The sequence below is a fragment of the Fistularia commersonii genome, chromosome 3, assembly GCF_037954325.1.
Source record: "Fistularia commersonii isolate RoL2024-O1a breed Wild chromosome 3, RoL_Fcom_v1.0, whole genome shotgun sequence".
Lineage (NCBI taxonomy): Eukaryota > Metazoa > Chordata > Actinopteri > Syngnathiformes > Fistulariidae > Fistularia > Fistularia commersonii.
In genome coordinates, this window is record NC_141286.1 from 19,711,837 (window position 1) to 19,734,368 (window position 22,532).

Genomic DNA, 22,532 nt, shown 5'->3' on the forward strand with positions numbered 1-22,532 from the left:
AAGACAGAAAACAAATGGTTAAAAAGAGGCCACAAACAACAACAGAAGACCAATCGAACATTTGATTTGTATTTAGAAAAAAATATGTGAATGACTGATGTTTCAGTGAGAAAATTAAGATCAATACAAAAACACATATATTACATAAAAATCATGCATATCAAGATAAAGAGTTGAAAATTGATTAGAAATTGAAACAATATTTTTTTTATAGATTTAGGAAGGGGGATGGATAGGCATTGTCCAGGGTTTGCCAAAATTCCGACAGAAAGCAGGGTATATAGAATAGGTATTTGATACCCCTCAATTGAGTTCAGTGGATGACCTGGTATGCCTGTGGTCCTGATCCTTACTTGGTTTTAGTCAGCTTTCACAGCCTGAAGTGTTGCTGTTTTTAATTTATTCTTTTTTATTTGATGTGACTAAGTGCTCTCCAATGGAGCTTTTTGCAGAGAAACCATATGATAATCATGCCTTTATCCGAAAATAGAAGCACTTGCATGGAAGCATAAAATGTTAAGATAATTTGTTTTTTGCAAAGAACAAATTATTTACAGGATTTGTAAAGAACTGAATAGAACAGGGGCTGGGGGGGGTGGGACTTCAAGCAGGATTTTGTTGGTTGCTAATCTTAGCAGATTGACTCCACCCTTCCTGTCTGAGTGGCTTCTGTCAGACCTCCAGGTTAGTCAGTTTACCTTTTGCTCACCTGTCTGAAGTTGAATGAGCTGGCACCTGTGTTTGTGGAAATACTTTGAACGCAGAGCAAGAAGCGATATTTTGATTTCCAGAGACTGAAGAGCCCTATCCGAGGGGATATTTTTATCTTCTTAATTTTTCTACAGGATTTGACCAATGCATGAGCCATGCCTTTATTTTCTCCAATGATTCAGATAGCTGTGTAGTCGATCTCCAAGTGTACAATTCGTATTTCCAAGCACTTTTGGAACGACTGGTGAGTATTGATAGATTAAAATCAGCAGCAATTGCTTGATAGAACTTTGCGAGATTAGGCATTGAAATATTTTCACCTAGATTTTTACAGAAAAAGTGTATTTCGGCAGGTTATGTTTTTGAATAAAGCATCACTGATGGATGAATCTTCCTGATCTGTTTAGACTAATGGGAAAACTATCTCTCTTACATCTTACACCTACATTAATTGTGTTTCTGATTCATGAGTTGATGATATATGACGTAATTCATTTTGTTTTATCCCTTAGAAAAACATGTTTGCACGTGCTCCAACAAGATCTTGATATTGTATCAAATGCATTCTGCAATGGTTACAATGTAAAAAGCTTATTTTATGATTATTGGAATGCTGAGTTTTTGCAAATCTCTTTTTTTTCTAAGTAGTAATCTCTTGCTTAATGGTACTCAGGCAGGTCATGGTGACACCTTGACTTTTCCTGGGAAGCCCCTTTTCTGTTACATAACTCTTGTGTGCTAGAAGTGCTAATTTTATCCTCTTTAAATGGCTTAAGTCTCATTTGTGCTTGAGAACAGTGTATCAGACAGGTGTGATGGACTTGGCTGTTTCTTGTCTCTTACCTTGAATGTTCCCTTTTCTCCATGTTGCAGATTTTTCAACTGAAATAGTAGGAGGCGAAATATCTGATTGATTTTGCAAAGAGGACATCAATTTCTATGCTACAAGCTCCTCTATGCTTTGTGTATATCCCCATGATGAAAGTTAAAAAAATATATTTATTTATTACTATTATTGAAAATGTTCTCAGCTACATTTGCTGAATAAAACTACCAATATTTTTCCATAGCTGTTGCTTGCAGGGGTACTCCAGGTGTTTGAGTCACGAAGGTCAAATTTCCCAGTGACATTGGCATCCATTCTTACGTAAATGCACACGTCTGTACACTACATAGGATTTAAAGGCCGCACAGGGGAGAGCTGATCTGTAGCAAAGAGGCTTTACACCACACCACAACAAACTTTGGATACATGTTGATTCAGTGATGAGACGATGTCTTTGAAAAAGAAAACAAATAAAAAATAGGTAATTCATATTGGAACAGGATGATGATCCAAGATTGACATTACACTCTCCTAACAAAAACGCCTCATATCACTTGAATATCTGATTCTAGCACAGACCACAAAAGAGTATGTTTGCATGTATGTATGCATTACATATGTACGAATTGTAAGGATAACTGAACAATAATTGTTAAGCATAATTTGTAAGCTCACATAGAGGGCTCCTTGCCTCTCTCTTTGATCACACATAGTCATGGTATACCAGAAACTATTGTGCACAGGTAGGATATCCATTTATGCAACAAGTAAAACTGGGGAGATTTGTTTACTCACATCTTGATTACTGATTCTGTGGCAACTGATCTGAGACAACAGTTGGGCAATGTCATATGGTAATAATGAAGGACAAAAAGAGTTAACAGTTCGCTCACCACAGGCCTAGACACTGCTGACATTTGTCTGGGATTTTACCAGTGACCTTACTCAGCCCTCTTCCCCTCAAAATACAAGTCAAGTTGTTAATTGTAGCGAATCAATTTATATGCCCCACCTTGTCCTGCTTGTAGTTGTTTAAGTTGTTTAAAGGACGCTGCGCAATGAGCAGAGCCTGGCAACCAGACAATTCTTCCAAACTCATGCTTCAATTTGTTCTATAGAACATTTTGCGGCAGTGTGACATTTCATATTTGCGATAAGGTTGATGGATTATATCCATAAGGTTTATAACGATTACCAATTGTCCTAGGTTCATTTTTTTTCTCCTAAATACGTACAGCACGGTAAATACAGTCTCCATTTAATAAAAAGAACCGACTTACCCCACAAACATGCTGTTAATTCAATTGCATATACCAGTACCCTCAAAGTGTGTATAGTTCTCAGTTTTGTACTTTTGTACTCTCAGTTTTGTAAGTCTATAATATAAGATCATCTGTTTTCTGTTGCAGTGCCAATAACATGCAGAAGCAAGTAGAGGTCAGAATGGATGAGAGCCATTTGGAGCCCACTGTGGATGCTGCTGTGGGCGAGAGTCTATGTAGCAGCCTATGTGATAAAATAATGAAGAACATGGTTCTCACGCTCACAATTCTTGGTATGTTCAATGTCATGTAATGTACTGGTCTAAGGTTGTACAGAGGTTAAATGGGTAAATGTCCTCTACCATATGGGCTGAAATAAAGTTTCCAAATTGTGAGTGTGAGTGAAACAGTCCACACACAAACTGCAAAGAAAAATTAAGAAAACTATCATGGGTAATACTTATCAATATGGTGTACTTTGGTGTATTGATACTTGAAATTTTACTTTTAAAAACATTGAAATATTATTTACTATTGAATATTTTATGAATAATAACAAATAATCAGTATTTAAATTATGTGGAACAATTATCTTAATCTTTAATGTTATATCTTTCTCCACGTCAGGTGTGTTTCTGGGTTCCATTGCTGGAATGCTGTTGCGGCACATATCACCTCTCCCTCCAGATATTATTATGATCATAAGCTTCCCTGGCGAGATCCTAATGAGGATGCTGAAGATGCTAATTTTGCCACTTGTTGTTTCAAGTCTGGTAACAGGTGGGTAAGCTATGGTTCAACTCAATTGACTAAACTTACCAACAGATTTACCAGGAAGGTCTTCTTTACCGCTATCAGGAAACACGTTGGCCACATCAGAGATGGAACATTACTTGGTTCTGCCGTCTGTTTAAAATGTTTTTTTAAGACAGGAAAAAGAGAACAAGTTTTGTGGTTAGTTACATTTTTTGAACAGGGATGTTGTCACGATGATACATTGTGAAGCTGTCAGGCAAAATCAATAAGGCCTGTGTAGCAGACCTATGTTATGTATCATTTATAGTCTTACCAGCAATACTTTCATTGTCATGTTTTGTATGTTGTTTATTTTCTCTGAAACAATTTTTATTGTGATTCTGCAAGGAATTTCCTCTAATAGGTAGTTTTTCATTATCTCTCATGGCACATTAATACTTGATAGTCAGAGAATGATGGGAGGCCAGTTACTATCCTGCAATGTTTAGAGAAACCACTTCTACAGTTTTAAATCAGCCAAAGACCAGGCTGGTGGAGACTTTGCACTCAAAATCAATGGAATGAACATTTATTTATGAATGTATTTATTCAGCTATTTATTTATAAATGTAATGTAAATGTAAAATGCATGTTTACAGGACTGGCTGGTTTGGATGCAAAATCGAGTGGCCGCTTAGGCACCAGAGCCATGGTGTATTATATGACAACTACAGTGATTGCGGCTGTGTTGGGAGTGGTCCTGGTGTTGCTTATCCATCCCGGGAACCCTAAACTCAGGGCTAATCTCGGACAAGGAAAGAAGAACGACGAGGTGTCCAGTTTGGATGCTTTCTTTGATCTTATACGAAATCTTTTCCCGGAAAACATAGTGCAGGCCTGCTTCCAACAGGTGGGACTCACAGAGAATTTTCAATCAACATTAAATGTAATATGGTTATTGTTCAGTAGCTACAGTTGCTATTCTTTTCTTCCAGATTCAAACAGTTTCCTCAAAGGTTCCTGTGCCCACAAACAGAACCAAAGCACATCCACAGTTCACAATCAAGAAGTCACTTCAGTTCAAGGGAGGAATGAATGTCCTAGGTAGGTGAAATGTCTCATACAACACCCAGTTCAGTACAATGACCAATATAAATCAACAGCTCTCAAACACATCAATAAAAATTGAGCATTAAAATCCTTACGAAGGGAGGATTTAGAGCAGGGTTGCAGGAGTATACGATGTTGGTCCAGCTATGTATTGATAATAAATCAGCGTTGGACTGTACATCCACTGTGCCAAAAACAGGAGCATGAGGACCATCTCATGCTGGACACAGGTCTTTGTGGGCAACGATATGTGTGTGTGTGTGTGTGTGTGTGTGTGTGTGTGTGTGTGTGTGTGCATGTGAGGGGGGGGATCCTTTAATTTCTCATTTGTATTTAGTTGTGTAGGCTCATTTTTAGGCAATTGTATGCATATTTTAGGAAAGTTCTCACCTTATCTGTGGTTTGGCCAGTTATGTGATTCTTACTTACAAATATATACATACTTTATGTCAAATTTATAATTGTGTGTGCTTATGTGAAACTTTATAAGCATTTTTAGATATTGTCATGATGTTTTTCAGGACATTTTGTGAAATTTAAGAATTCATTTTTTTCCAATTCACACTTCTCATATATTAACAGGTTTTTTGATGTTAGTGATTTCAATTTATTGATGTTTATTATATATGTATGTATTCAAATACACTAACAACTGGTAATTTCTCAAAAAAAAAAAAAAATTGGGGGAAATAATAGCACAACCCCAACAATTGTGTGCAACGATTATTTTCCTGAGTTGTGACTCATTTCACAAAAAAAACAATTTTTGTACTCAGTTAAACCACACACACACACACACACACACACACACACACACACACACACACACACACACACACACACACACACACACACACACACACGCACACGCACACAAATATCAATAGATGAAGAAATCCAACCATCATTGCTGTAGTAATAAGGATCATTATTTCCTTCCTCAGCCTCATACATCACTACATTAAATTAGACCAAAAACAGGTTTAAAGGGCAATGTCGTGAGAAAAACACACAAACCATCAACATCTCAAATGAACAATGTAAAAAAATTGTGTGAGATTTTAGCTTCACAAGAGTCTCTATCAGAATGCCAATAAGTGTCTGAGCAGTTGCACATCTCGTTAAATAGAACTGTTGCCATCTGAGTTTGGGATACTTTGTGAAAACATATAATTAAGTTAGCCATCTCACAACACTGATCCATGCCAGTCGATTACGCATGTGAGTTGCGTTGCATCAAACAGTATGAAGAGCAAAGCTGGGTGCTTTATCTTGTGTTACTTGTAATTTAGCAAGTCTTAAAGACAGCTGATCACAGCAATGGCACAAATGATAAAGAACAAAAGCGAGAATGACTATCTCTCAGTGCACAATTACCAGGAACCCAAAGCAATTTAACTCTTGTAACTTTGTTTTACAGGTTTGATCGGCTTCTTTGTTGCTTTTGGTGTCATTATGGGGAAAATGGGGGAGAAGGCCAAGATGATGTTGGAGTTTTTCAATGTCCTGAATGAGATTATTATGAGGCTTGTGAGCGCAATTATGTGGTAAGTCTTCTGCATACAGTTCTTCATGCTCAAATACTTTTTCTTTAGATCTTTCTAGGAATTTCATTTTCACAGTATGAGATGCAATAGCCTTCAGTGGTTCACAAAAAGGACATAATGATGATAACAATCTGGGTTTAGAAATGTGGGCAAATTTAAAAAAAAAAACTTTTTCATAAAGCCAAAGCAATAGCCAACACAACAAATATGCTGCAAAGCAACATAATATGTATCAATAAAAGCAAAGAACTCTTTTTTTTGTTATCCCACATTTTGCTAAGTCATGCTCTAAAACAATGGGAAGGTCGTCCTCTTTTCTGCCCCCCCAAATAAATATTATATACATATATCCATATGCCTGCATGTATAATTTATTTATATATTTATTTCTCTTTGGCCTATCAATCTTCATTGATATTTTGTAAGGACATCTCAGGTTGCTATTACTATCAAACAAAATAAATTAATTATTGCTTACAAAATCTGATGCATATCTGAATGTTTCAAAAATCCCAGATATAGCTCATTCCTTCTATCTTCAGGTATTCACCGGTTGGTATTGCCTCCCTCATCTGTGGAAAGATCATATCCATTGCTGATTTGGAGGTGGTTGCCCGGCAGCTGGGGATGTATATGATCACCGTGATAGTTGGCCTTATCATCCATGGAGGCATCTTCCTTCCACTAATATACTTTGTGATAGTCAAACAGAACCCGTTCACATTCTTCATGGGAGTATTTCAAGCTTGGGTCACAGCACTTGGAACAGCATCCAGGTATTTCAGCCTTTGCTTTCTGTCTCAAAAAAGGATAAAAGTTCTATGCTTTTCTGGTGCCCCCTGTTATCTTTCTTTTTATTTCAAGGGTTATCTAGGACATATTCTTGTTAGCAACATAATGTAACATTTCCTCCATGTGGAATCTCTTTAATTCACCAAGCTTTTTAAACAACATGAGAAGCTCTCTTTCCATTACTGATGTGTCCTCAGTTCTTTTAATACCTTGCTTTCTCTCTGCTCCAGCATCTGTGAGGTGCTTTTTATTATATGGATAAATGCTGCTGATCAAAACTGATGCTTTGATCTGCCCCCCGAAAAAGTATTAACACTTGACTCTTTAATGATGTCAAATCCACAAGAGGAATATGATACATCATCTGTAATATACCAAGTAATAACAAAGCATTTCAGCAGGAAAAAAACACCAGAATGAATTTAAAAACTGTTAAAACAATTGTTATGTACATAAAGTTGTACTGTGCAAAATCTATAATTTGTTCAGAAATGTTTTATTTTGCTTGTTTTATATTTAAAGAGTATATGTGACGGTCACAGTAAAGCTTGTTTAAATTTTATCAATTCATCACAGTGCTGGAACCTTGCCAGTCACATTCCGGTGCTTAGAGGAGAACCTTGGCATTGACAAGAGGGTCACGCGTTTTGTTCTCCCAGTGGGTGCCACTATCAATATGGATGGCACTGCTCTTTATGAGGCTGTTGCTGCCATCTTCATCGCTCAGATGAACGGAATATCACTTGACTGGGGCCAGATTATAACAGTCAGGTGAGCATGTGGCAAAAGAATATAAACAGTAATTCCTGAAATTCTGAAACATATTTAACAAAACACTAAGTGATAACTGGTCTTGTTTTCTAGAGTTGATTTTGTGCATTTTCCTCTATTTTTTTTTTGTAGTATGACAGCCACCCTTGCAAGTGTTGGTGCTGCCAGTATCCCTAGTGCTGGACTCGTAACCATGCTTCTAATCCTCACAGCGGTGGGGCTGCCCACTCAAGACATCAGCCTCCTGGTGGCTGTTGACTGGCTACTGTAAGTTCACACAACATATTTCAGCAGTTCATCGTCTACGTTGACAGCTACATGCATTATTATACAATATAGCCATTACCTTGGTAATGGCTATATTGTGTATCATGAAGTTCAATCAATGCAGTACCTCATTAGGTGCCACATTATCATTACAACCACACCTATGCTTTAAATCCCTTAGCTTTTTTCATATTTAAGTAATGCAAAGCTGTCCAAGTGTTGTCAAAAGTGTTTCTGCAGTTTTTAGAGATGTCTTTAATCACCCAATCCATAAATACGACAAAAATTTAACACCCCCCACCACCACCACCACCACCATGTTGTAGCTTCTGCAAATGCCAAAGCAACAACACAAGCAAGGTAGTACAGAATAAAACACATCTTAGTTACACTTATAATACGATATATGTAATATGACTCAACCATGAAGGGAATCTCCTTCCTATGCCAGCACTTTCCTATTAAAAGACTGCTAATATTCCCCTTATTGTTTCTGAAATGAGAAACCTATCTCTCAAGAAATCTATCAGAGGTGGGCAACCTCGCTTTAAGCAGTAAGTGTCAAATGTGTTCTTATCAAGACATAATTTGCTGGTTTTAATTATATGACCATTATCAAATTTCCAGAGGTGGAATAATGATTGACATTCTCCTTTCGAATAGTAACTTAATGTAAATATTTTAAACTGACAAAGAGATCCATAAAAGTTTCACAAGACATACAAAGGGAGTTGCTGCTAATGAATTGTGTCTCTATGCAGAAAGACAAGAGAAGTCACTGCTGCTTTGTGTGGCTCTCGCCATCATGTCAAACATCTTCCTTGCAGGGCTGAAAGGCTAAATGTGGTCCAGGGACATCATCAGCATGAATTATTTACTTCATGTGATGCTAGAATGGAAAGTCCTCCACTAGTGAACAGTGCTTCCATGTCACTTTCCATTACGGTCTGACTAACCTAGGGTCGATAAACTCTTGTATACGTGCATGAGCGCATGTGCGCACACACACACACCACTCCTCAGGCTCTCCCTGCCCTTTTTTTCAAAATTATGCAATAGGTCACGGACAACAGAAACATGGGGGAGAAGTTGCACTTTAAGGGAGACTCCTGACTTTGATTGAAATGTGTAGGTTTTTGCTGCAGGGTTTCAGGTTTCAGTGTAGAACAGCATTCATGTTATAGACCGCATCTATCTCTACCATATGTATTCACAAAATCTAAACAAATTTTTGAAATTGGATCCATCAAACTGTGTACAAGGTTCAGGAGTATGTTTATGGGAATATTTGACCATTCTTCCAGAAGCGCATTTGTGAGGTCACACTCTGATGTTGGATGAGAATGCCTGGCTCAGTCGCCGATCTAATTCATCTCATAGGTGTTCTATCGGATTGAGGTCAGGACTCTGTGCAGGCCAGTCAAGTTAATCTACACCAGACTCTGTCATCCATGTCTTTATGGACATTGCTTTGTGCATTGGTACGAAGTGTTCCCACAAAGTTTGGAGGATGGAATTGTCCAAAATATCTTGGTATGCTAAAGCTTTCATAGTTCCTTTCACAGGAACTTAGGGGCCAAGTCCAGCTCCTGAAAAACAAGCCCACACCATAATCCCCCCTCCAACAAACTTCAAACTTGGGACAATGTAGTCAGACAAGTACCGTTCTCCTGGAAACCGCCCAACTGAGTCTCATCCATCAGATTGCCAGATGGAAAAGCATGATTCGTCATGCCAGAGAACGCATCTCCACTGCTCCGGAGTCCAGTGGCAGCGTGCTTTACACCACTGTTTCCGACGCTTTGCATTCCACTTGGTGATGTGTGGCTGTCGCTCCCAAACACTTCCATGATCTTATAATACAGTTGACTGTGAAATATTTAGGTTTGAGGAAAATTTCATGACTAGATTTGTTGCACGGGTTGCATCCAATCACAGGTCCACGCTAGAATTCACTGAGCTCCTGAGAGCGACCGATTCTTTCACAAATGTTTGTGAAAAAAAAAAAAAAAAAACAGTCTGGGTGCCCAGGTGCTTGATTTTATACACCTGTGGCCATGGAAGTGATTGGAACACCTGATTCTGATTACTTGGATGGGTGAGCAAATACTTTTGGCCCTATAGTGTATATTGTAAATATCTTGAATGAACTAGACAATAATCCAAGTTTATGTCAGACTTCTAGACTATTGTCCCTTGTCTATTTAATTATTTGATGCTCAACAAGCTATTTGATTTTATTTATTTTCTAAAGTAGCTGATCATACTTCAGCTTCATTTCCATTATATATTACAGTGGTTAAATATATTTTAATGTTTCTACTCTGGCCCCATTTAATTACAACTAAAAATGCAGAAGCCTTTGATAAAATAATCACTTTTAGATTTTTTGAAAAGAGGAGCTGATCATGAATGTTATTGTCTACCGACTTATTTATACATTTTTTCTAGTTTATTCACACTCCTTAAGAAGAACTGCTGCTTTTGTTTGATTATGATGTCATCTCTTATTGATATCTTATTATTTAACCAGACATGTGAATGAGAGAGAATAGTTTATTTGTCTGTCTGTGGCCCTGTGGTTTACTGATGACTAGTCCAGGGTTTACCTCTCCGGCTGCCAAATGATAGCTTGGGCTGGCTTCAGCTACACAGTGACCCTGAAGGCAGAAAAAGTGGTATAAACAATGAATGAATGGATTTTTGCTAACCTTACTAAAATTATAGCACATGATTGAATCAAGCTTGAGCAGTATCTTCCAATACAAGGGCCAGTGGTTTATTTAACATCGCAATATGTGTGACATATGGTTTATTGGGACCCTGCTAAAGTTGTTTAGTAATATTACTTTTTATGAAATCTAAAAGTTTGCCTTCGTGTTTCTCATCATTTCACCATGCAGGGATCGTTTCCGTACCTCCGTCAATGTGGTTGGGGACTCTTATGGAGCAGGTATTGTGTACCATCTGTCCAAAGATGAGCTTGATTCCTTCGATGCCCAGCAGACCAGGCTGGATGACTTTGAAATGGCAAAAACACAATCCTTCTTTGAAAATAACACCAACCAGAATGTGTACGCACACCACAACTCAATCTTGATAGACGACTGCAAGGTACATTTTGCATTAACAGATATAGAGACCTGTATGTAGAGAACCCTTCCCCCACAACCGTGTTTGTGTTTGTCTTTCTTTTCAGTGACTGTGTTCCTTTTCCTTTTTTAAGTGTCTTTTTAAGTAATTGTGCACTTGTGTCTTTGTTAATGATTCATGTCAGAATGGAAATGTGGCTAAATAAACATTTCTGTATCAATTTATTCACCTGGAACTCATGAAAAAGCAGTTTTTGTGATACCGGACTAATCCAAAGAACATTTTGTTTTGCTTTTCGTTTTCTAAAATTATTGGATTTTTTTTCCCCCAAAATGAAAGATTTTTTCTGCAGACAGCAACAGTCCTTGTGCATTATCCAGTACATAGTTGCATATGTCTGATATGTGTTATGTTTGGTTTTAATTGAGAAAGTGTTTTTCTTCTTCTTCTTTTTATTTATTTATTTTTACATTATTCTTTTAATTGGACATGTATTTATGGGAGCCCTGACCAAATTACAATTTTAGGAGCACTATTTAAGCTTTTTAAGCAGTTACTTAAGCTTTTGGTATACATAAAGACTGCTGTTTCACAATGTTTTATTCAAAATTATTCATAAAATATCCAATCCTATTGAATAGATATCAAAGATTTTCCTCAATGGCGAGAAAGTAATAGCTGATATTTCTGTCATATGAACCTCAACTGGAAAAGCTGTTGTTTGTATTATTTTAATGCCTGTAAAATGCAACTTTATCTGATTTTAAAGTTGCATTTGGATTCTGATATCATTTTGTTAACTATTTACAATTGTAATTCGGTTGGGCAGAGAATCCATAAAATACATGGCCAGATCTGAAATTCTTATAAAATGTTTCTGGTTCTATGGTACAAGCGTCTCTGTATCATTTTATCAGTGTATGAAAGATGTATTTTGAGTTTATGAATTGGTACAATAACCTCCTCTTGGGGTCAGTGGCCTGAATACAAAGAAGCATTGGCTTCTCTGCTCCCAACCATGGACTGTGCCTTGAGCCCATATAGATATTGTCGGTAATTGCTTACAGGTCACCATGGGCAAAAATGGCAAGACTGCAGATTTCTCTCTTGTTGAGGAGGAACCATGGAAGTGCAAGTAAAGCAGATCCTGATGCTGCTGCGCCTTACCCTGAGTTCCACGAGTTTTACTATCCTGCTGACAAGACTGTAAAACAAAACAATAACATTTAGGAGAGAGAGAGGCAGACAGATGGACAGAAATATTTTAGCACAACACTAAAAACCAACTGCAGCTGGTTACCTTTGTTACCTATCTGGGTACCTCATGGGTATGCCGGCATACGACTCACCTCATCCAGAATGCATATTTAATCTCACAAGACATAACCATAATGACATTGTCTGTTTCAGGCACTTTGCACTGAATATTTCACTTAGTTGACAAGACTTAGGGCCTTATTTGGTGCTGCTGCAAGCTTCCAGTTTTGTCAGTGATGGGGTTCTTCCAACCTTTGTAACATCCCACATTTTTGTATTGAACCAATTTCTTTATAGGACAGAGGCATTTAGGGGAGGCATCAGTGTTTGTGTGGGATGCCATATCTGCATTACTTTTTGACTTTTGAGATTAAACACTGTCACTCACACATATACAAAGTCATGCCCAAGTAGCCAAGCTTAGGACTAAGACCATAAGAGAGAGGGAGTGGCTTCCAAATGTGGCAGCAGACAGGCAGATGTGTTCAGAATTGTATAGATCACTGCATGTGAAAGGCTCTCTCCAAGTTATTTATTAATTTATTGACATCTATTTTGTACAAGTTATATATGGGTGAAACAGATTCTTTATTCATCAGTCAAATGCATGCCTGAATATTGGGTTTTATGCATGTTCATGTATGTTTTTGAGAGCAATATAAACAAGAAAGTAAAGTTTAAGGGTGAATCAGAGGAAACAAGAAGAGACAGCCCGTTCCATTGTTCTGTGTTTTGCTTCAAACTGTTTATTTCCTTGCTCTATGATAACCTTGCCTTGATAATGTCAACTGCAGAGTGCAGTCAACATGATTACAAACACCTTTCTAGATAAAAGTTGTTTAATTGCGATTGAACATTGGGACTTTTACTTGGACGAATGATTTGCATCCACCTCCAGCTTTTCTACTCTGAGGACGGCTGGGCCCTCCTCGCATAACTGTAACTGGATTTATAGAATTAGTTGGAGCACCGTACATTTAAATGTGAATAACAACCTTCAGAATGCAAATGGTCTTAAATCAGTATTTTCATGTCAATTCAGCAAGTGCAAAAAAAGTTCCACTGCAAGCACTCACTCATTTTGCATTACTAACAAAAAGTCATTGTTTGAATCCATACATGTTCATTTTAAATCTGCATAGCAACTCTCAACCAACTTAGCTTAGAATTCAAGTGATCATTTATCTTGTTTGATATAAACAATTTATATATTCATGTTTAAAGTGCCTCCTTGCACTTTGTGTACATATTCTCATATATACATATTTATAGAGCTGACATTTTTTGTGAAACTGTCATACATGTTTTTACTATGCTAAAAATTTCTATATACATTGACCAATTTTAGATAATGTGGATTATCTATGAATTGACCACTAGTTATCAGAATGTGAATTTAGTGTTATTTCTTGAATAAATAATGAATCTGATTTCATAGAGACTACTGAGGGGAGAATGGTTGTTGCGGGGATAAATCTCAATTCTTACTCAGGAATGAATGTTGTAATATTTAAGGGTCATGAACACATTAATACAGTTTTGTGTGCATGAGAATATTGGTGTTGGCAGCTACAGTATGTCTGCATGTGGTTAGACCTAAGCAAGCCATCCAGTGTTTGGTTCACGCACCGCCTTCCTGTAATAATCATAACCTAACTAAAGTTAACGGCACATGATCTCTAGCTTTACTGCATCACAATTGAATTATATCCCATGATATTGGTCATTAATCAGAATGTATTCTTAGTTTGTTACTGAAGGTCTTAGATTTTTTTGTTTTTTGTTTTTGTTTTTCTTTTGTTCTTCATTTTTAAAGAACATGATGTGATACTGTGCAATCTTTAGACAATTAAAATTATATTTTGTATGTCTCTTTTTTGTCCCATGTTCCCAATTTCACTTGCATCTGACTGTCATTATCATGAATGGCATTATCTATCTGTCAATAAGAAATGCAGTCATACAAAATAAACAACTAAAAACCAAAGATATTTGCTGGGAAAATGGGCTCAAACTGTATAAATGTTTTAATACTTATATGTAAATATCAATGAAAATGAATAAATGTTTATTGATGAGCTGCCGTGTTTATTTCTCAGAGTAGGGTGTGTGTGATACAGGCTACAGACACAATAAGTTCACTATGAGGGGCATCAAGAAAAGCCAAGAAATCAGTCTTTAGAGCTGTATAGCCATGGCAGGAATATCCTCATTGCACCTTAATATATTAAGTTACAATCCACAACAAAACACATCCATCAATAATAGAAACATAGTAGCTACTAACATTATAAAAACTACACTACAAATGGACATTACAATAAGATAAACATTTGCATCTGATTGGAAACCCCATATTTCTGAAGTACAAAGTACTTGGTGTATTTGTTTAATGATATCTTTGTGTTTTTTTTTTCCCTGTTTAATAGTGTGGGTAATACAGGGTTTGGCAATGTCTAATGGTAATCAAACCAAAACTTTGGCTAGCTCAAATTGTCTATCAGCATGGCTTAAATGTTTAGACTGAATAAATAAATATTCAACTATAATTGTGAAGCAACCATAAGCCAAGCAATGGGTGAATATAAAAACTAATGTTTGCAAAATGCAAACGCAGAACGCAAAGTCATCAGCTAACATTGGCATAAATAGTCTATCAGAATATTTTTCCAATCTTTGTTTAAACTTGCTGTTGGGTTGAAATCCCAATTTCACCATCAACAACATTAAACAGTGCCACAGCATGAGCCGTTGATGGTTGCAACAGTTCAACTGCATCTAAGAGACACTTCAAATGGGTTACTATGATATGAAATTCAAAATCAATCAAGTTTCACAGATGCTTCAAATAAATTATGTACGAGAGTTTAATCAGAACCAGCCTCACCCACCTATGAGAAATAGGAAATGCAATTAAAAGCCAGGAAAGCATTTTTACTGCAATTGAAATGCCACTTGTGCACTAGAGGTGAATGGATGCAGAAATGTCATTACTGGCAAAATTAGCGATCATGGATATAAATAAAAGGATTATTGCTGGAGAACACGGATATTGTACAAGTCCTCGATCCTTGAGCTAAAGAACTCAGATAATTGTTTTGATGCTCCCTTGTCACTACTCTTGCCCAAATCAGGTTCCTCTCATCAAACATGTAAAATATAATGAGATTATATCAAGAGTTTCTTTCTGAACTTCACTGTGTGTATTTGTCTGGAAGCTCATCCAGGGAGATGACTGTGTATTCTGCTGCCTTTCCATTTTCCTTGGGTGAATGGTGTTGCACGAGAGTTTCCATCTCTAACTCCCTCTGCTGGTATGTGGAACCAGTGTTTTTCTGTTTTTCGAGTGCCTGCCTCGGTCTATTCCACCTGTAAGAAAAAAAAAAAAGTCAGAACGATACTTTTAATAATGTATGAAGTTTCGCATTTTTCTGCCATGATATTTAAGTCTTACTTTTCTCTGGTAGCGATAGCAACGCAGAGCATTATCAAAGCAGCTACACCAACAATAAAGCCGAGGATGATGATCCAATCTGGTGATATAAGACAATTAGAAAATGAATCTGTTACTTAAATGATGTAAAAACCCAATTTATTATCAAATATATCTCTCCAAACTAACCTGGTGTGGTGTGTCCATTTCTTGATGAACTTGGATCCACCATGGCGCCTGCGGTGTTCATATTTGCTGATGAAATTAGAGTTTCTTTGATAGATTGTGAAGCCCCACTGGTGTCTGTGGTTTGGCTCTGAGTTGAGGACTCTGTATTGTGAGATCCCGTCTCAGAAAACATGAAGCTTTTGTGGTCAGTTTTTTGGGTGACTGAATTATCACCTGCGGAGATTCTTCTGTTGTATACATTTGCTGTTGAAGTAGAGGTCAACTCAGGCTGAGGGATCAGGTTAACGGATGAAACTGATGTAGAGTTAGTGTTATATGTCTGCAACACTGCAGTGAAGCTTGACCGTATGGACGCATCATGTCCATGTAATTTTCGAGAGTCCGTTTCATCGACGTCACCAGACGTACTCCCCTCTGTCAAGTCTCCCGATAGAAAGTGGTTGAAGTCAGGGGAGGGATTGTCAGCAGCTTGAACTGTTGTGGTTTTTTCAGGTGTTTTAGTCGTGAGCAAAGAGTGGAATATTTGTTGAACAAGGAACCCATCCGTCTCAACCTCTTGGAGAATGTCATTTTCAGTCTGGCTGGAGATCTGGGGCAGAGCTATGGGAAAAGTTGTGGAAAAATCCAGGTCACCACAAATGTTTACAAACCAGACAGGTTTCTTTTGTGCTTTTTTTTTGCCCCAGATTAAAGTAAGATTACACAATTACATGCAACACCCCAATTTCTTGTATAAACTTGTGTTTTAGTCTTTGAGTCTTTGAACAGGTGTGGTGAGAAACAGCAATGATTAACCCAAGTGACTAATCATGTGAGTGGGTTTACAAAAGAGAGGCATTCTGATCAAAGCAATTATATACAATGCTTTTGGCACACAGCACAAGCAGGTTACAGGGAGGGAATTATATGGTGTTACCTTTGGAAGATAACCGGGAGGATGTGTTGAATTAAGGCAAATATTTTTCCATCCAATAATCAAGAATCTATCTTTTGCATTTACTTGGCTCCACTTAATGATTTCGAAGAATTACATTGTAAATTAATGACCATTAGAATGTAAGTGGACAATGTCAAAAAGAGTACCCTGAGAATCAAATAACAAATCTCTTCTCCCATTTCTGTCCAGTCACGTTTGGTTCCATAGCTCCATATAAAGTTACCATTTGCCCATACTTGTGTAACAGCTACTTTCTGATCTTTGGTTTCACCTTATTCAAGGCATTTGCATTTATACACCTGCTATAGCAGCTCAGCACATTTTTACAAAGACCTCTGTGTGTAATCAGGGACCAGAGGTGAAACCTACACACTGACAATGAAGTACTATTCTTAAAGGAAGACCTGGACATAAAACATTAAGAAGATCTGAGGCGGCAGAATAAGAAGTGCTGACTCACAGGGTTAGAAAAAGGACACTAAGAGAAACATTGAAATCACAGAGGTCTGTTCAGCACATTTACAATATGCAACTAGTATCTCAGGTAATAAGAATAAGAATAAGAACAACTTTATTTTAAGATGAACAATGCCCTCTTTTTGCTACTGAAGCTCATTGCTTACCTTATAGGATGCCAGAAAACACACAAGAAAAAAAATTGATTTACATCTTAATTATACGGTAAAACACCCATGACAAATTTCAAAAGCTGGCAGAATAATGGGGGGAAGGTTATATTAATTTGAATACGGTAAAAGGACAGTGACTTACTTGAAACTTCTGTTGTGTGGATGGTGTTTAAATGCCCAAGAATAATGGCAAAAAGAAGGAGCTTCATCCTTATATCAGAAAATGTCGATGATTCCATAAAGTGAAACTTGCTCCTGTCACTTCTACTCGCAGTTAATCTTACCTGATAGGTAAAAGCAATGAATCACGTCTTTGCCTTTTATACTCTCCAGCAGGTATTTGTGAATTGTGCCTGGCAAGATTCAAGCACACACAGGAGGTGTGGTACATCTGTGAACACACCCTCCTCCTAACGCCTTTTTAACGCTTTTTCTTGAATCCATCTCAATGCTCAACATCGTGAAGCAATGGCAGGGTTTCTTGTTTTTGGAGTGAAATAGAAATAATGAATCACATTTTTATTTTTATAACTTTTTTTTTAGTTGACAAGAAACATCCACTCCCAAAAAAACTCAACCCCAATTTATTGTAAAACTAAATCATATTCATGGTATAACTCTCTGTCACGTAAGAGATACGTACTGTTTACTGTGAAGTCTGATGTGTATGCTGTATTGCTTACAACTATGAGAATTAACCCAAGACAACTAAATGTAAAACTGAATAACAGACCGGTACACACAGCCGGTTTATTGGTATGGTTTCAATAGCACTGAGTTTTAATATTTTCATTTAGTACTCAAGCACTCATGATATCACACATATCAAACGGGATATATCAATACATTTCAAGATGCTCCTATAGAAGTAAACCATGGAAATGGTAGGAAAATCAAGCAACTAGTCAACAAAGGTAAACAAGTTTATATGTAAAAAAATTTCATATTAACAATAAAACAAATACATTACAGATTACAAACTACAAATAAAACAGCAAATTAAAGAAAAAAAAATTACAAATGTAAATTCCTTGTATCTCTTCAAATCAGTGTTTTACAGTGCTCATCGAAACTTCCGCAGATTTTTTTTTTGCTAAATATTTAGCTTACAAACATTTCCTCAGAGGCATCATACACAGTATACAGTTAATTAAACGTTTTGTCACGGTAGCATTTGACGGAAGTTGGAATGTCAGAAGAGTTGCCCTGGGCAAGCCGACACACTTTTGATTTTGGGAAGTTCGTCATCAATTACTCATCATGTGTGGGTGTGCACTTGTCCAATCTTGTACTCCACACCCAGAAAAGCTCAATGTCAGTAACAGTTTAGTTTGGCATTGTTCAGTGAATAGTGTATGATTTGGGAACGGGAACAAGTAGATTCGAATGGGCAAACCACAAGCTGATTTTAACATGTGAGCAAGAAACAACTTCTTCCTCTTAAACTGTAGCGGCTGTTGTGCTTGTGGCCTATATACTCTCTTAAACTGACCAAGTCTGGTGAAATTGTAAGGACTGATAATTATGTTTAATCCTAAAATAAACCCAAATCATCACACAATCAGCTCATTATTGATCATTTGTTAGTCTATGGCTAAAACCATGGATACCCCTTCTTTGTGTTTGAGGTGAGCTTTTTATCTAACAGACTGGAAATATGGAGCTGCCACAGGTATTCTTTTAACTGAAGTTGTTTAGTCCTGCTTAAAAAACAAGTAAATAAACAAATACAACTTAAAAAAAAACATGATGCTGTGATAATTTTTCTACATTTAATGTAGAAACATCAATAACAATGATAATATAAGGATGATAATAGTGCTAATAATAATAATGATGACGATGATGATAATAATGCCCCAAATACTGCTGAATAAATACACAGCAGCTGAGAAAGATTTAAAAATTTAAAAATTTAACATTTATTTCTCGACTTAATTCATTTTTTTGAGTAATTTCCCTTTAAAAGTATAAAAATTCAAAAAGGCACCAGCTAAGAGTGTGTAAAATCATATGAGCACACAGATACTAGTCAAGACAATTTGAGATCTTAATGGCCAGTGCTGCAGAACAGGTTCAGGCAAATGAATGGCCACTGTAACACATCTGCTTATTTTCTGAATGTGTCATGGAAACATCACTGAGCACTTCTCTCTGCGTGGCAAATATGTTTGAACAAAACATTATCAAGAGGTACTGTTTAAAATGTTATTTCATTTCATTGATCACGGATCTGTTTCATTTTACACATTTCTGCAATATGATCAAAAAAATCTAAATCAGAATACTTTATTGATAAAAAATTAAATGTCTTAGTTATTTGACAAGCCCAAAACATTATAACACCGCATATTCCATAAAAAGTGAAAAACTTTTCAGCACGGAAGTGCATCAGTAATTGCAGCCACACATGAGAATGCTATCCAAATGGTTATGAATGACAGTATCATTAATTGAGGGGTTGGTAGGGTTTGGGTTTGGGCTTTTCTAGTGTGTGGCACTCTAGCCAAATGTATACCTTTAAATTGTGGAAGGAAAGTGGAGAATGCCAAATAAATCCATACAGACACAGCTACCACATGGAAACTCCACACAAGTCTGAGTTAGAACTGAACCAGGAACCCTCTTGCTGTGAGGTGGGGAGTGCTATCCAATGTATCAAGCGTTAGAAGGAAATATATTGTTGGCACAAGTACTGTTTCTGCTTACAATGTGTCCTAAAACAGATATCAACTTATATATCAATATGTACCGTATTTGTTTTTATAACCCATCAGTTATTTCACTTCGGCTATATGAGATTTTTAATGATGCCCAACTCGTAACCTGATGGTGCAATAAAAATGAACCCTGTGAGACAAAGGTCAGCTGTCAAAAAAACTTGAAAAAACATGACATAATTCATAATTAGGTAAAACATTATCTTTTCCATTTGTATATTATGCCCTACATCTATGGCATATTTGTACAACAATTTTTGAAGCCCTATAGTGTGTTTTTGTGGAAATAAATTGTCCACAATCAGAGCAAACAGATGACTGACGGAGCCAAAGTGCGAATATTTCTTTCACATAAAGAGGGACTTGTAGTTTATTAAAAGGAAACAAAGTCAAACTGTGAGGAGGAAGAGTAAAATGGGCCAATTGCAGGCAATTGATCACCAAAGCTATCAGACAGCATGCCCAAGCCAGATGCAGAGATTGCTATAAAATTCATGTTTGTGCAACATTTATAATTACATTTGTGGCATACAAAGGATCATCCTAAGGGAGTGAACAGACTGTTCAGTATGGAAGGAAAGTGCAGATGTGGAAACAAACTTCATATGGAGCACTCACTATTGCAATATCATTGCAATATTCAGTGTATAATTATCAGTTTACACAGTGTTAAGTCCTAGATCATTTCACAAGGAGAATTAAGTGACTGTGTCAGGGGGGAATGATGATTATTTAAATGGTGTTTTTAAGTGTTTCAAATTGTGCCTTTAGTGAACTGCATTGCAACATGCCAATATATTTACACAAAAAATTAAATCATGGCAGGCTGTGGTTTTAGCAATCACAAGGCAGTAGTATTGGTAAGTCACCCTGTTATTTTTTTAACACACAGCACTGCGGAATGGCCAAACCCAATTCAACTAGCCATCAACTACCAATGGTCGTTGTTAACCCGGGCCTGGTATGATCTGGTTATTAGGTTTGATTCGCATGTTTGGCTTTGGCAAAAGTTTTACGCCGGGTGCCCTTCCTGACGTAACTCTCTGCATTTATCAAGGCTTGGGACCTGCTCAGGATGACACTGGCCTGTGCACTCCCCAAGGCTGGCTCAGGGAGACAGTGGCCCATGCCGCCCTGAGGCTGCATTTACAGTACAACTAGATTTGGTACCATCCTTTTTTCCCTGATTCTGACAGTAGGCTGGGCATAGTGGCAGCTGAATGTGTTAGTAAAGGGGTCGGGCAACCTTTAACACTCGAAGATCCATTTGGACTCATTTCCCCAAAGTAAAGGTCTGAAGTGATGTTAATGTTTGGAAGTACTGCTTGCGTCATGACACTGGTGTCAGTGTGTACTAGACGTGATGTCTTGAGGAGGAGTTCATTAATTTCCCACAGCAATAAAGCAGCATATCATAAAGCTTCATGTCATCATTCTGAGCATACCATATAAGTACAACACATAAATATTACATTGGCGATGAGGATCAAAGTAAAGACTGATGACACCGACATTTCTCCCAGAGAGCGGAATATTATATGCAGAAGAAGTTTGGAGCAAAAGAGTTTGATCAGCTTAGTGCAATAGTGGGTGGGCAATAACACTGCTGCTGCCCAGACACAATGAGGTAGGTTGTATAAAAAAAAAGAAAAAAAAAAGAAAATATTGTAGTGTTTTAGGCAGGGAAACACCCGGGTGATGGTAAAATGTCTGATAATCGGTGTAAATAGGTGTTGTTGGCCGCACGAGCCTGCAATATGGCTAACTGTTCCCTCTCAATTCCAGGTAAAAGAAAAAAAAAAAAAACAGAATTCACTGCACCCAAAACCACATCCACATAATTCTCAGCAACCCCAAAATCAAACAGAAAACTTTCATCAACATAAACCCCAACATTCGTGACTCGCTACAATACGAATAAACACATATAATTCAATAAACCAATAACAACTAAAGACAAACTATAAATAAATAAAAACATGATTGATTATTGATGTAAGCTGTATATTTCTACCTTATAATTCAGTGCACGGATTAGGTAAATGAGGTACATTATGATAAATACAAAGGTCTACAGTCAGGTTTTCAAAAATTAAATTACAGTTACAATAAGCATAATCTCTGTGTATAATTTCGAATTCTGTTTCCTCGTTTTCATATTATATTATATTATATTATATTATATTATATTATATTATATTATATTATATTATATTATAAACAACTTAATATTGAAAAAAAAACATACTCAGC

General features: G+C 36.9%; 2 protein-coding genes across 2 annotated transcripts; one reads left to right on the forward strand and one right to left on the reverse strand.

Annotated features, from left to right (window-relative positions):
- The first annotated feature begins 714 nt into the window (after nt 1-714).
- slc1a2a (solute carrier family 1 member 2a) lies at nt 715-12,320 on the forward strand. Its single transcript, XM_086144000.1, has 11 exons — nt 715-955; nt 2,947-3,092; nt 3,427-3,579; nt 4,194-4,444; nt 4,530-4,638; nt 6,065-6,191; nt 6,734-6,967; nt 7,560-7,754; nt 7,887-8,021; nt 10,925-11,135; nt 12,182-12,320. Exons 2-11 carry the CDS (start codon nt 2,957-2,959, stop codon nt 12,251-12,253), a joined length of 1,623 nt encoding a protein of 540 aa, XP_086000126.1. The 5' UTR covers nt 715-955; nt 2,947-2,956; the 3' UTR covers nt 12,254-12,320.
- Nucleotides 12,321-14,441: 2,121 nt separating this feature from the next.
- Nucleotides 14,442-17,900, reverse strand: LOC147235789 (uncharacterized). Its single transcript, XM_086144001.1, has 4 exons — nt 17,702-17,900; nt 15,994-16,593; nt 15,826-15,904; nt 14,442-15,740 (listed from the first exon to the last, which is right to left on the reverse strand). Exons 1-4 carry the CDS (start codon nt 17,796-17,798, stop codon nt 15,566-15,568), a joined length of 951 nt encoding a protein of 316 aa, XP_086000127.1. The 5' UTR covers nt 17,799-17,900; the 3' UTR covers nt 14,442-15,565.
- Between the last annotated feature and the right edge of the window lie 4,632 nt (nt 17,901-22,532).

Coding starts and splice junctions, on each gene's coding strand:
- slc1a2a (XM_086144000.1), top strand. CDS start 2,957: ATGCAGAAGCAAGTAGAGGTCAGAATGGATGAGAGCCATTTGGAGCCC. Junction 4,445..4,529: donor TGCAGGCCTGCTTCCAACAG/GTGGGACTCACA, acceptor CTTTTCTTCCAG/ATTCAAACAGTTTCCTCAAA. Junction 7,755..7,886: donor GGCCAGATTATAACAGTCAG/GTGAGCATGTGG, acceptor TTTTTTTTGTAG/TATGACAGCCACCCTTGCAA.
- LOC147235789 (XM_086144001.1), bottom strand. CDS start 17,798: ATGGAATCATCGACATTTTCTGATATAAGGATGAAGCTCCTTCTTTTT. Junction 15,905..15,993: donor AAATGGACACACCACACCAG/GTTAGTTTGGAG, acceptor TTATATCACCAG/ATTGGATCATCATCCTCGGC. Junction 15,741..15,825: donor GCTATCGCTACCAGAGAAAA/GTAAGACTTAAA, acceptor TTTTTCTTACAG/GTGGAATAGACCGAGGCAGG.